We start from the raw sequence: 12237 nt of genomic DNA, 5'->3' as shown, positions 1-12237 counted from the left end.
TCCAAGGTGATGATGAACACCTCCAGAAAAATGATTTCAGAATTGTTCAGCTCCCCAGTCATTTGGACATGCTGTCATTGTTTGTGCATGGTTCAGTTTTGATTGCTTGGCCAAAACACTGTGTGTGCATTCATAACAAATGAAAAGTGATCAGAAAGAAAGGAGTGCAACCGTTAACTTTAATAATCTTTCCTCTAATTCATAGTTGCTTACCAATTAGTTTCTTTTAATGCTATGATCTCCTGATTTTCTGTTCTTTCTTGAATTGTTTAAATCTATTAGGAAAGCCATTAATTGAAGAAATTTGATTCTACCTAGAAAATGCCAGTAATAAAAATTGTTTTTTCACACATTCTTCATAATTTTCCCTGATAACCAATTTGCACTTCTTCTGAATAAAAGTTATTGCTTTTTAATGAGTATGTTTCTTGGTGACTTGTCTTTCAAACAGTTAGCTGTGCCTTGTGCAAATGGGACTTTAACCGTTGTGACACATAAATAGGAACACCTTTATGTTATTTAGGAATAGTCAATTTCATTTCTCTCTGAATTCTCTACTCCCTTTCTTTATAAGATTAATAGAAAAAATGATTATATCATGAAAAAAATACATTTATTTGCTTGTCTGGATCATTATAATTCCTTACACAACACTCCTATTAATTGCTTGAGAAGGCACTTAAATGGTAGTTTTGTAGATATAAAACTATGTCTAAGTGGTCTTCTTCAAAACAATACTGGATTAGAACTATGTCCTTACATTAGCTCAGAACAGAAACAGATTTCACGAAAGATATAAGATACCTAGACAACATTGGAATTTGAATGTGTTCTCAACTAGACTGCACATAGCTAATGGACATGAAGAGTGTTTTTCCTCTTAATCCCCTGAATTAATGCTGCTTAAGTGGAGCTACAGCCTGTCATTCTTTAGAAATTCTGGTTCAGTGTGTTGGAAGCTGAGCTCTTTTACAATGCCCCAGTAACTTGACTTTTAAGGTCCAACACATCTTTAAGGATGAAGTGCTCTCATGTAAATCAGTTTCCTTAAAGAACTACTTCAGCTAAATTAACACAAAAACAATCCTAAAATAGACTACTTAGTATAAGGGGTATAGTATATATTATATATTATATATAGTATATATAGTATATTATACTATAGTATAATAGTATATTATATATAAGGGATATACTATATATATAGTATATAAGGCATAAATATGTAGAATGAAAGTGAGTAAGTCGGTGCCTACCTAGCACTGAGATTTTATAGTCTCCCTGCCACTACAGAGTTCAGTTAATTGGCTGGCAGATGCTTCATGGCCTTTGTACTGGTGACTGTGTTTCTCATGAAAATCATTCCCCATCCAGTTTCTTCAATGAACAGAAATACTGGCTGGGGAACCCTTTATTCCCTTTGTATAGAAGGTCCTTCAGGTGATCTACTTGGATTTAAAGTCTTTTCTTCCCAGGCAAATTCTTAACACTCTTCTCAGCTGGGAGAGATTTTTGATCTTACTGTCACTTCATCAATGCCTGCTTTCTCATGTGTTGGAAATGTAAATGGCTGAGTGTGAATTGTTTTGCCCAGACAGTAAATAAAGACTGTTAACCAATATAACCCACCATAAGGCAAAAAACTGTTACCACCTGTTAAGCAATATTCAAACCTGAAAGCGAAGCTTTCTCACACATTGATCCTAATATTATATACACATTCATGTGAACTGATGATTTATGCCACACACAGATAGACTTAATTCTTTATTGATTTTACCTGGGATGAGACACAGAATAAACAGTGTGTTGGGATGGTAAAGGAGTTGTGGATGACACCATATTAATATCTGTATTCCAACAGTCTTATGGTTTGGGAATGTCTTTGTTCTCTTTGACACTAGAACTGCTGTCAGGTTGTTGCCTGTTGCCTGTTACCTTTTTAATTAAATAAGCTTAAAGAGAACAATTAACAACAAATAGTATGTAATTTGCATTCTAGCACTTTAAATATTAAACTAGGCCCTCAGAGCAGTTTTCATATATTTGTTCTGTGAACTGCAAAGACCATGGGCAAAGACTTAGATAAAAAGATGATGCTTTGGATTCTCCATTGCAGGTATCATCCACAGCCCCAGCAACTAGAAAACCTAAACCTAAACTTCTTAGCAGTTTTTCCCGGTTAATCCTCAGATCTTTGAGAAGCTTGGAGCTCTGCTTCCAATGCCTAATACTTCTGAGTGTTAGACATTTATCTACCTATATCCAGCTGAAATCCAGGACTCGGCCTCTGCCACAGAGCCTGATCTTGTTGGTGTTATTATTTCTCTGACAAACCGATATAACTCCATCACAGCAAAATTCAGGGGATGCTCCTCCCCCTCAGAAGGCAGTGGAGGCAGAGGCAGGCCTCTCTGTGTTCCAGACACACCACGGATGTGAGACACCTGCATTTTTTCCTCCTTTCTGCTCAGTAATCGAAGGTACCAGGAGAGTGCTCTTGCAATATTTCTTACATTTCTTGGAACCAGCCTTCTGTGTGAGATACCTGTGACTTAGGGAGCAAGAGCAGACAAAGGTCCATGGAATATTAGTATAATTTATCAGATGACTATGTCATGCACTTAGCATTTCCTTCTGACCAGTCCAGACCAGCTTCACACAAACTATGAATCCAGGCTTTTTTCCTTGTTTCTTTGTTTTCTGGAACTCATTCAGAGAGAATAAATTTTCTCTGCCTGCTACATAGCTACTTAACGTGCTGCATAGCTACTTCACTCAGGATGCTGGAGTTCTTCAGAACTCAGGATCATCTTCCAGGTCCCTGCTTCCCACAAGCTAGGTGTTCCAGTGCATAATTTAAGGAGTCCCAAATTTCACATTATCTCTAGCCCCAAATTTCTTAGCTATTCTTGCTCATTTCAGTTGTTTTCTCTCTGGTAGGCTTACTTGCTTTTACTGCTGAAGGTTATCAGCAAAAAGAAAGAAAAAAAACCACAAGGGTGTCACAGAATCATCAGACAGCAGTAATATTTGTGTCCATCAAAGATGGGGCACTGTAAAGCCTCCAGTGCATATGCTGGTTCACTTCTGGAACAAGTAAGAAATACCACAATTCTTGCCTCTCCTCTAAAGAAGAAAATTCATTACAGTCTTAGAGAGGGAAGGGACAAAAACAAACGAAGGCAAAATTACAGCCAAGATGGATCTGAGCAGGAATCATACAGACTGCAGTTTTCTGCAAATTTCTTCCATTGCTCTTCAGATCAGCTTTATCATATCTCTCTGTTTCATTGCTAGGTTTCTATCAAGGGAAAGTTTCTGTTGATCTTGGTCAAAAATGCATGTTTGCTTAATTAGACAGACAATCACAGACCTGTAATAGCGGTAGGATCAAGATTACTTTTTCCCATAGGGCTAGCAGAGACTTAATTTCAGCTGCCCAGCTGCCATACTCTTTTCAGAAGTGTGTGCAGGATGAGAGACAACAGACACAAGTTGCAACAATAGAAATGTGGTTTTCCAGAATTAGAGCCAAAAATTTTTCATACACTACCTCTAAAACAGGTTTATACAATTATTCTGTTCTCTGTGATGTAAAGTCAAAAGAGATGTTTTTCCTAGAGAAACAGTTCTCATGAGATGTGAATGTGGTTCTTTTTTTCTCATACATGAGGAAAACTTAATTGTTCTCACTCCACACTCATTTCCATCTGAGCAAAAATCATTTAAAAGACATTATTAATGCTATTCTCCCAAACATCAGTAAATCCATATACATTGACAAAAATGTGCATTGCTATTACACTAAATTCTGTTTCTCTTTTCTGAGAAAAAAAAAATAGTGCCCTTCCACAACCTGAAAAACAAAGCAGCAAATACTTCCTTCTCCATCCTTCCAAAAGAGATTTAGTCTTAGGTACAGATTTATCAGGTGTGCTTATATAACAACACCATTAACTTGTGAAAGAAACATTCCTAGATTTTTCAGTTTTGAACTTTTTTTTTTCCTACAGTAATACTCATAAGGGAAATCTAAGTAATTTATGAATTCTCATAAGCAACATGCTAAACAAAAGCATAAGGCCAGAAATAAGGTCTTGTTGTCTCAACTAAATTGAGAAAAGTCTTGCAGTGTTAAATCACGTTTTGCTCCTGACTGTTCATCCTTTTCAGTAACATTTGCCCTGAAGATATGATATAATACCTTAGAAGTGAAACTCTCTTCAGTTTAAAAGCCACATGCTGTACTGGCGTTCAACGTGGGAATTATGAAGGCAGAATGGGATGCATTTGTAGTCTTATCTGCATGCCAAAATTCAAATTGTTCTCCTGGCTATGGTTTGTATTATAACACTGTTGCTGGTTCTGATACAGACACAGTTCCAAAGATGTGGGAATTTGTTGTTGTGCAGTTTTTATCTGCATGTTTTGCAGCTCAAGCTTGCATGATAGAGCAGCATAAGTAGGAAAACATGAAAGAGAAATAGTGAAAAAGCACATGAAATGTATCATTCTGAAGCCATTTCCTCCTCACAGACTTATTCTACAAAGACTTACTTTGTTTCATATGCTTACCAAGTTAGAATACGTTAAAGATGGACCATTCAGTTAACAGAAAGTATGCATGTCATCAGCAATAAAGACAATATATTAGATATTTATGAGAAAAAAAGAGATACAACAGATGTTTTCAGTATGTTTGCTTCCTCATTCTAAGAAGTCCTGTAGGAGTCCTGCCTTTTCTAGTCTCCATGTTCTTCTTCCAGTTGCATTTGCAGTGCTTCCTATTTCCATTCTTCAGGCTTCCCCATTCTCAATTTGTCCAAAAAGTAACTTTTAATCTGTTTTTTCTATTTTTTCTCTCAGTCATAATCGCCAAGCCTTGCCTCCCTTCTAAACATGAGGTTTTCCTATTGTTTTCCAGACCCCTGACCTGAATTTCTTGACCCAGGTAGATCTGTTTCTTTCCTCAAGCCCTTCAGTCAAGTTGTGCATCACCAGTTTTGACTTCCAGCCACTCCAGGAATCATTTGGCCCAGGCACTTTGCTGGACTAGTGCCAGTCTCCTGCCATGTCGATCAGGCCATTTCTTTGCTTGACCAGTCACAGTCTCCACTATAGTCACCTGCTCCTTGCCCTTGACACAAGTCAGATAACTTCTGCCCTCAACATCTTCCCTTAAACCCATTAGAATACTGACACTTTTTATTTAACTGTTAAGAAAAGAAAATTTTTTGTCTTCCTTGCTGTTTTTCTTGATATGCCTAAATTGTTCTTTGTTCGGCTTTTTTAATCAAAAAATAATTTCAGCCTGCAACTTATTGCAGCACTGCAAGTTTCACCACACATAGATAAGATCGCAACAAATTATGTTACTGGAATTAGGATCTTTCCAAAGGAAGTATCATGCAAACTTAATAAAAGGCATTACTATCTTCCCTATCTCTCCTCAGTTTCTTCTTTATCGTACATTTTCCTGACGTTTTCTGAAGACAGATGATAAGTAACAGCCCATATAAACATTTGAATGTCACTTCAAAATGTCGCACTCAACATAAGTATGTATTGGCTGAACAACAGGGCTCACTTCACAAACACTGCAGGAATAACACAGTCCAGGGTGCTCTTTAATATTAGAGGTTCCAAATACACATGGATTTTAGATTATTTTTTTCCCAGACAATTCAGTTCTCTTCCATGTCTAGTTTTCACATCTAGTATTAAGGTCCATCGTATTTTGTCTGTGACTGTAGGCCAAGTTGCATAAGTCTGAAAGTTTCCAATCTCCCTTCCCCTTCATGAATTTAGAGACTTTTAGCAACAGGCTGCAAATCAGATTTTTAAGCAAAATGGTTGCATAAGTCAGTACTAGTGGTGATTTTAGAATGATAATCAGGTAACATATGTAGAAAGCACTGTGGTGTCAGGCATGCTATAATTGCAATATACAACTGTGTTTAAAATGATGCTTATAACAGACCTGTAAGTATCAGAACTTTGTGAATGTATGAAAAGAAGGAGAGCTAACTTTTGAGCATTTGAATTGCATGTACAATACAGGAAATTTTTTAAATCATTTTTAATTACCTTAAATAAACCCTCTAGTTGGGCTAGCAAGTGCATGATGCCCTATTTGCCTTCTTCATAAAGCAAATAAAACTAGCTATTGACTTCTTTTTTTATGTTTATATCCATTAGAGGAATATGCAGAAATAATTTCCATTAAAAAAGAGAAAGGTGAGTTTGTAATTAATGACTTCCTTCCTGTAAGTTGTTTCACTTTATCAAATTGACACCCACTAGCAATTTCAATTTCAGATTTTTTTTTTTTTTTTTTTAAGTAGACCTGATTGGGAGATCTCTGGCTGAATATTTTGATAGGAAAACTTGTTTTATTATTATTATAACTTTTTTGAGGCAATGTACTGCTTTCGATTAGTTTCATTCAGGAAAGATATCTTAAGTTCAAGATGGAATAAGCCTATTTGTTGAAACTATAACATATCCCAGAAACTTCTCGGTCTTGCCAAAGGGCCACTGTATTTGGCCAGTGGTAGAGTACAGCACATCCACCCCAAGCCCCAGGTGTGTGTCTTTTCAGGCCTCACATTGGAAACTCAGTCTTTCACATTCTGGCTGTGTGCTCTAATTGTGGGATTCGCTTTTTCCCCATTTTCTGAAGAAATCTCATATTCATCTCACAGTGAAACATTGTGGAAATATTAAAAATTTCGAGAAAAATTTATTTACGTTCTTTGTTGCACAGGGAAAGCAGGAAGTCATTTGCAGACGGGTCTGATTTCAAGCACCATTTTCAAGAGTGCTACTTAAATAATAGAGACTTAATCTTTGTGTGAGTCAGGCAAGAAGACCACAGAGGAAAAAATCACTGGATTGAATATACTGGCATTTCTTACACACCGCTCTGTGTTCCTCCATTTATTGTGACTTGGCAGTTAATAAATAAACCTTGCATCTGAGTTTATAACACAGGGGAGCTCTGAAGTCTGTTTCAGATTGGAACTGTCATAGTGAACAGCTACTCTTTTTCATATGGAATGAACAGCAGAGGAAAGAAATAGGCACTAAAAAATCATTTGCATGAGAAGTACCTTCCCTCAAATGCTAGCATTCCTCCGATCATTTTCCCAAAAACATAACTGACTAATAGTTATATTCTAAAACCCTGTCAGCCAGACTTTTGGAGAGCAAAACTCAGCTTTCTTAACAAATTAGGCCAATTCTGTCTATGTTGGAAGTGTTCCTGAGAGCCTTTAAAACATATAATGGAAAGAAATGTGACTATACAGGCAAAAAATCAAAAAGGGAGAAAATCTCCTCACTTGTGAAAGACTAAGAAAGAGGTCCTGCCACATATCATCCTCTTATTCAGAATAAAGATTGATCATTTGAAGGCAAATAAGATATGCCATTATCACTACTATATGTGAGTCCTCCTGGAGCTCATCAGTGTATCTGAAAGTGGCTGTGGAATACAAAAGCAGAAATTATATGTGTGGCTTTAGGGGTTTTCCACTCAGCCATCCCAGAATACAAATATTCTGGGAGAAATATAACCATAGCTTTGTGCCTTTAAAAGTGGAATTGTAAATAATTTCTAATCTTATACTACAAAGATATCACTTGGCCTTTTAGTTAAAATCTTTTTGTCATGTGGAATCTGGTTTGCTGTGATCACACTACAGATATGTGCTGTTATAACTCAATTAATGGGAATGAAATTATACAGTGGTTTCTGGAAGAACATAGGAGAGACTCATGGTCACAGTCCAGAAGCTGTAAACAGTAATGATCTCTTGTCTTTGTTTCCCCAGCTCCTGTCCGCTACTTTCAGTGTGTCTTCCTAAATGGACTTAATGGATATGGACTGCAATTCCCCATTAATCCACTCTCTAAGAAGGAAGAAAAGACTCACTCAAAGACTTCCAGGAGAAAGACAAAGAAACCTGGGCAGTAGAGAGACCGCGTCCTGCAATTATTCACATTTTTCACTTTATCTTTTCTGCTCAGTCCACAGTAATTACAGTGGTACCCGTTACTGCAAGAATGTTGGTCATATGCACCCAGAAAAGTTTCCATTTCCATGGGGCAGAGGCAAACAAGAAGTAATGGACCGTGTTTGATAAAGGTAGAAATGTAAAAGTGCCCCATTTCTTGTGGAAAGACTGCAATGCTAACAAAGCATTGGCCTGACTGTGTGTATGAGTGTGTGTGTGTGCGTGTGTTGTGCGTGTGTGTTTTCCTGCCTCTTCTGCTCTTATTGTTTTTCTCTACCTGCTCAGCATTAAAGTGAGTCTATTTTCCATTTAATCATATTTAGGGAGGGAAAGGATGAATGTAACTGTTATATCAGCAAGATTGCAAGACTATCTGCAATCCTAAATCATTTCTGCTTAACGTTCACTCAAATTGCTGACAAGAAAAAACCTGTCATGAAAATATGCTGTGTGACTGGTGCTATTTTTATGTCTCATTGACCAGTGTAGCCTGAAACTCTCTCACTTTGAGCAGCTCAGCGTACATCAACAAGTTCACTCTCCAAGCCATGTTAATGATGAATATTTACTTTTAGCTTGAAGTAGTAAAAGCATGATGTCTGTGTTTGCCCTGCCTGTTGGTGAAATCCAAACTCTTTGCTTTCTAAAGCCCAAAGTGAGCAGAGAAAGTGAAACATGGCAAAGGTGAGGAAAACCAAGCGTGTGACAACATGAAGGTCCCAAGAAAAAAAAGAAAATCTTTTTTAATACTTGTACTTTTCTTTTTTGCATTGAGTTCTTATCAAATCAGACTGACCTGCAGCACAGACCATGCAAATGGATGATATATCAGCCAACCATTTGCTATTAGAATAAGTCTGATGGAAAATTACGATGTGAGATGCCACTTATGAAACCAAACCAATCCAGATTTCCAGGCGAAAATGTCAATTTGATACAACATCAGATCAGTGATCAAAAAAAAAGAAAAAACAAGAACGTATGCAGTAGTCTGGGTAGCTGATTTAATAGACGAAAAGGAAGGATTCCTGAGCTGCTAGAAGGATTTCCTCCAAATGCACTCTACTGTTGATAAATTATAGATGAGGACTGCAAGTAGATGTGCCAATCCTCAACCTTCTTGTGTTTATTTCTGTAGAAATAACTGATTAGTTACCTTAAAAAAGATGAGATTTGACCTATGTGGAGGCACTTGGCTGTAAATTGGCATCTCAATTGTCTGTATGTCCAGTAATGTAAATAATCATGCATTTTTTTGCAAGCTGCTATTTGTTTGTATTTTATTACTATACCTTTGCATTTAATCTGTGAAATACACAGCAGTGACCTTAGTTATATAGTTACCAGGTCAAACATCATGAGGTTCAACACAGAACTTGGCTACTCACAGAATCCAATCATACCAGTAACTATATATTGCTCTTTCATTTTTAGCATAGCTGAAGGTAATATCACTCACTTCTGCCTCCTCTCCCTGCCACTCCATTCTTATCTTAATCAAATAATTGACTTACATGAGTTTCAGACAACTGAGTCCTTGACAGATTAGGGCAGTTCAGAAAGCTTTGTTGCCAGGTTGCTGAGTCAGGTTAGCACAGTCTGATTACTGCTCACCACCCTGCGTGGACCGAGTTCTTGTCTTGGTGCACTCTACATTGCACAGGTCCTGTGTTGCAAAATCTGTCACAGCACCAAGCAGCCTAGACAGTGGTTTCTGGAGAGAAGTAGAAACCTTCTTGCCCTAGAGGGAGCTGTTCCTATATAGGGGCTCACTGTACATAAAACTGTTCAGTGTGAATGCCTCCACTGTCACCTGTGAAATCCAATCTGGAGATAAGTATAGGATTGTAGAGCTGCAAGACAAGACTTTTTCATGATGAAATGACAGTTTTTAATTTCTTTTCAGTTAAGTCTTTTTATATTTCCAATGGCTTTTTTTTTTCCTTTGCAATCTGTGATTTTGTGTATATTATTATGGATGGTATTGCCTTAGGTTTTTACTGTGAAAGCTGTCTTAAAATGAGATTATAACTTTCTGAAAATTGGTTAATTTAATTCAAAACTTTATCCAATCAGGACAAGATTTTATTATGCTATAAGCTGTTATTCTTTTTGGCTTCTTTTGCTTAAATAAATTCTGTGTATTATAGTTATTCCTCTTTGAGCTGGGAGATGACAAGAACGTGTCCCAGATCTCATTCTCAAAATGTTTCAGTTAGATATCTGAATGGGTTTGGAAACATAAACATTGAATATCAGTGAACAAGTGGTATAGAATCAGCCATTTATTGTCATTTCCTAATCTCAGCCACTGTCTTGAAGAATAGAGGAAACAGAGATCCACTCTCCAAGTGGCAATCATTTTTCTCCATAAATTAAATTTGCCTGGAATCTTAAAAATAAGTCATTTGAATTGCATGGTTTTACTCAAATTAGCCTGAAATATTGCAAAATCATATGCTGATTGTTATCCATTTTGAAAAATAAAGAATATAAACCATGCGCCAGAGGTTATGTTTTTTGTGAATCTAAAAGTGGATCATAAGGATTTACATATACAAGTCTTCTATTCTTACTAAGTATATAGAAATCTTCTGAATACGAAGAGACATGGCATTTGTTACCATTAGTCTGGAAAATGAAATTTAGACAGATCCTATATACCTTCTGCCACTGCTTAGTGGCTCAGAATGGCAGCAAATTCCTATTTGTCCAGCACTTGTGTCTCCACTTAGAACACAATACAGAACATGCAACCAGTACACCAATGCACAGATTTATCCCAGAACTCTAGAACTACACTGCCAGCTTTTTTCTAAACAGATATTTACTACTTAGTACAGTCTAGTTTAGATGAAAAAATCCCTGTAGAAAAATTCTATTATGACACCATGCTTTAATCCAGCATAGAAGGAGAAGTGCAATAAGCAGAGGCATAATTCAGTTGCAGGTGGACATGTCTTTATACATCAGGGCATAAGCAGGTGCTCAGGATAGCAGACGATAATCTCTTCCTTTTCCTATTCTACTTAACACTTTGCTTCCACTCCATCATCCCACTGTATAATCTACTGTGTACAGGGAGAAATGAATGAAAGACTTACTCTATTACAGAGGACACTGACTGTCCAGCTACTTGGACTTAAGTCAGCTGCTGACTGCCCGCAGTCACATACCGTCGGTAGCACTTCTTTCCAAGGAATCAAGATTTTGGAAGCCAAGAAAAAAAGGAGAAGGAGAAGGTGAGTGGTATTGGGAGAAGGCAAATGGGAAGGTGTTAGAGGTTGGTAACTGACAAGAAAGAAATATCACAATGTGTTATGAGGGCCAGGATCAAAAAGAAAGGTAATTTGTTTTGAAGAAGGCAACTGGGAGAAAAAAGAGTTATAAGGAGATCCTGGGATGTTAAGGGAGATATTGCACAGAGGTGAGAGAAGTGGGTAAAGAAAAAATTACAGCAGTGAAGGCAAAGTTTCAGGGTAACCTTTGAAAGTGTAGGAAGAAAAATGAAGAGAATTTTAGAGAGGGTACAAAGAACAGAGGGAGACTTAGGATTTGGACAGTAGGCAAACTGGAATATTTGGGGAGAGAGAGAAGACTGACATGAAAAAAATATCTAAAATATAAAGATCAAGAAAGACCATTTGGGATGAAAGGATAATGCTTACTTAAGAGAGAAAAAGAAACAGGAGGTTTTATTAATCTTAGTTAAGTATTTTTAAATATTTGATATCTGGTTCTTTATTCAATGCTCAGAGGTAGGTACCTTTGAATGGCACTAAAAAGCTACACGCTGGGAAGAAATCACAAGGAAATACTGAGCATAGGAGGGTTTCTGACATACAGCCACTGTCTGAATGCTGTTTTCAGGTACCCCTCTGACAGCTTTCATATTTTCTCTAACCTCTGGGGAGTGAGATAAAATGAGAATCACCAAAAGAAAGTAGTTAGAGTTTTACTTGATGTACCTGGCATACTTTGACAAAGTCTATTAGATAAGGCTCTAAGATACATAAGCACAGGGATACCTCACTCCTGAAGTCTGCTTAGCCCTGGGCAGGAGATAAGTGCTAAGTTGCTCCTATGGAACATGCACAGAAGAAGAACCTTCTAAAGACTCAGCCTCATAAAAGTTCAGGTGATATTTCTGCTTTCTTTTAATTTTCCAGAAGGAAGAAACACAAAGGCAAATAAAAACATGAAGCACATATTATTT

At 37.1% G+C, this 12237-nt stretch overlaps 1 protein-coding gene across 1 annotated transcript in view; it reads left to right on the top strand.

Annotated features, from left to right (window-relative positions):
- Nucleotides 1-10515, top strand: part of TRDN (triadin) — a 232219-nt gene extending 221704 nt beyond the window's left edge. Inside the window, exon 38 of the mRNA XM_064508938.1 lies at nucleotides 7839-10515. Within this exon, the coding sequence (XP_064365008.1) occupies nucleotides 7839-7981 (143 nt within the window). The 3' untranslated portion in view covers nucleotides 7982-10515. The remainder of the gene's footprint in view (nucleotides 1-7838) is intronic.
- The last annotated feature ends 1722 nt before the right edge of the window (nucleotides 10516-12237 follow it).

This window comes from Dromaius novaehollandiae, chromosome 3 (genome assembly GCF_036370855.1).
Source record: "Dromaius novaehollandiae isolate bDroNov1 chromosome 3, bDroNov1.hap1, whole genome shotgun sequence".
Taxonomy (NCBI): Eukaryota; Metazoa; Chordata; class Aves; order Casuariiformes; family Dromaiidae; genus Dromaius; species Dromaius novaehollandiae.
This window is presented reverse-complemented; position numbering and strand designations above follow the sequence as displayed.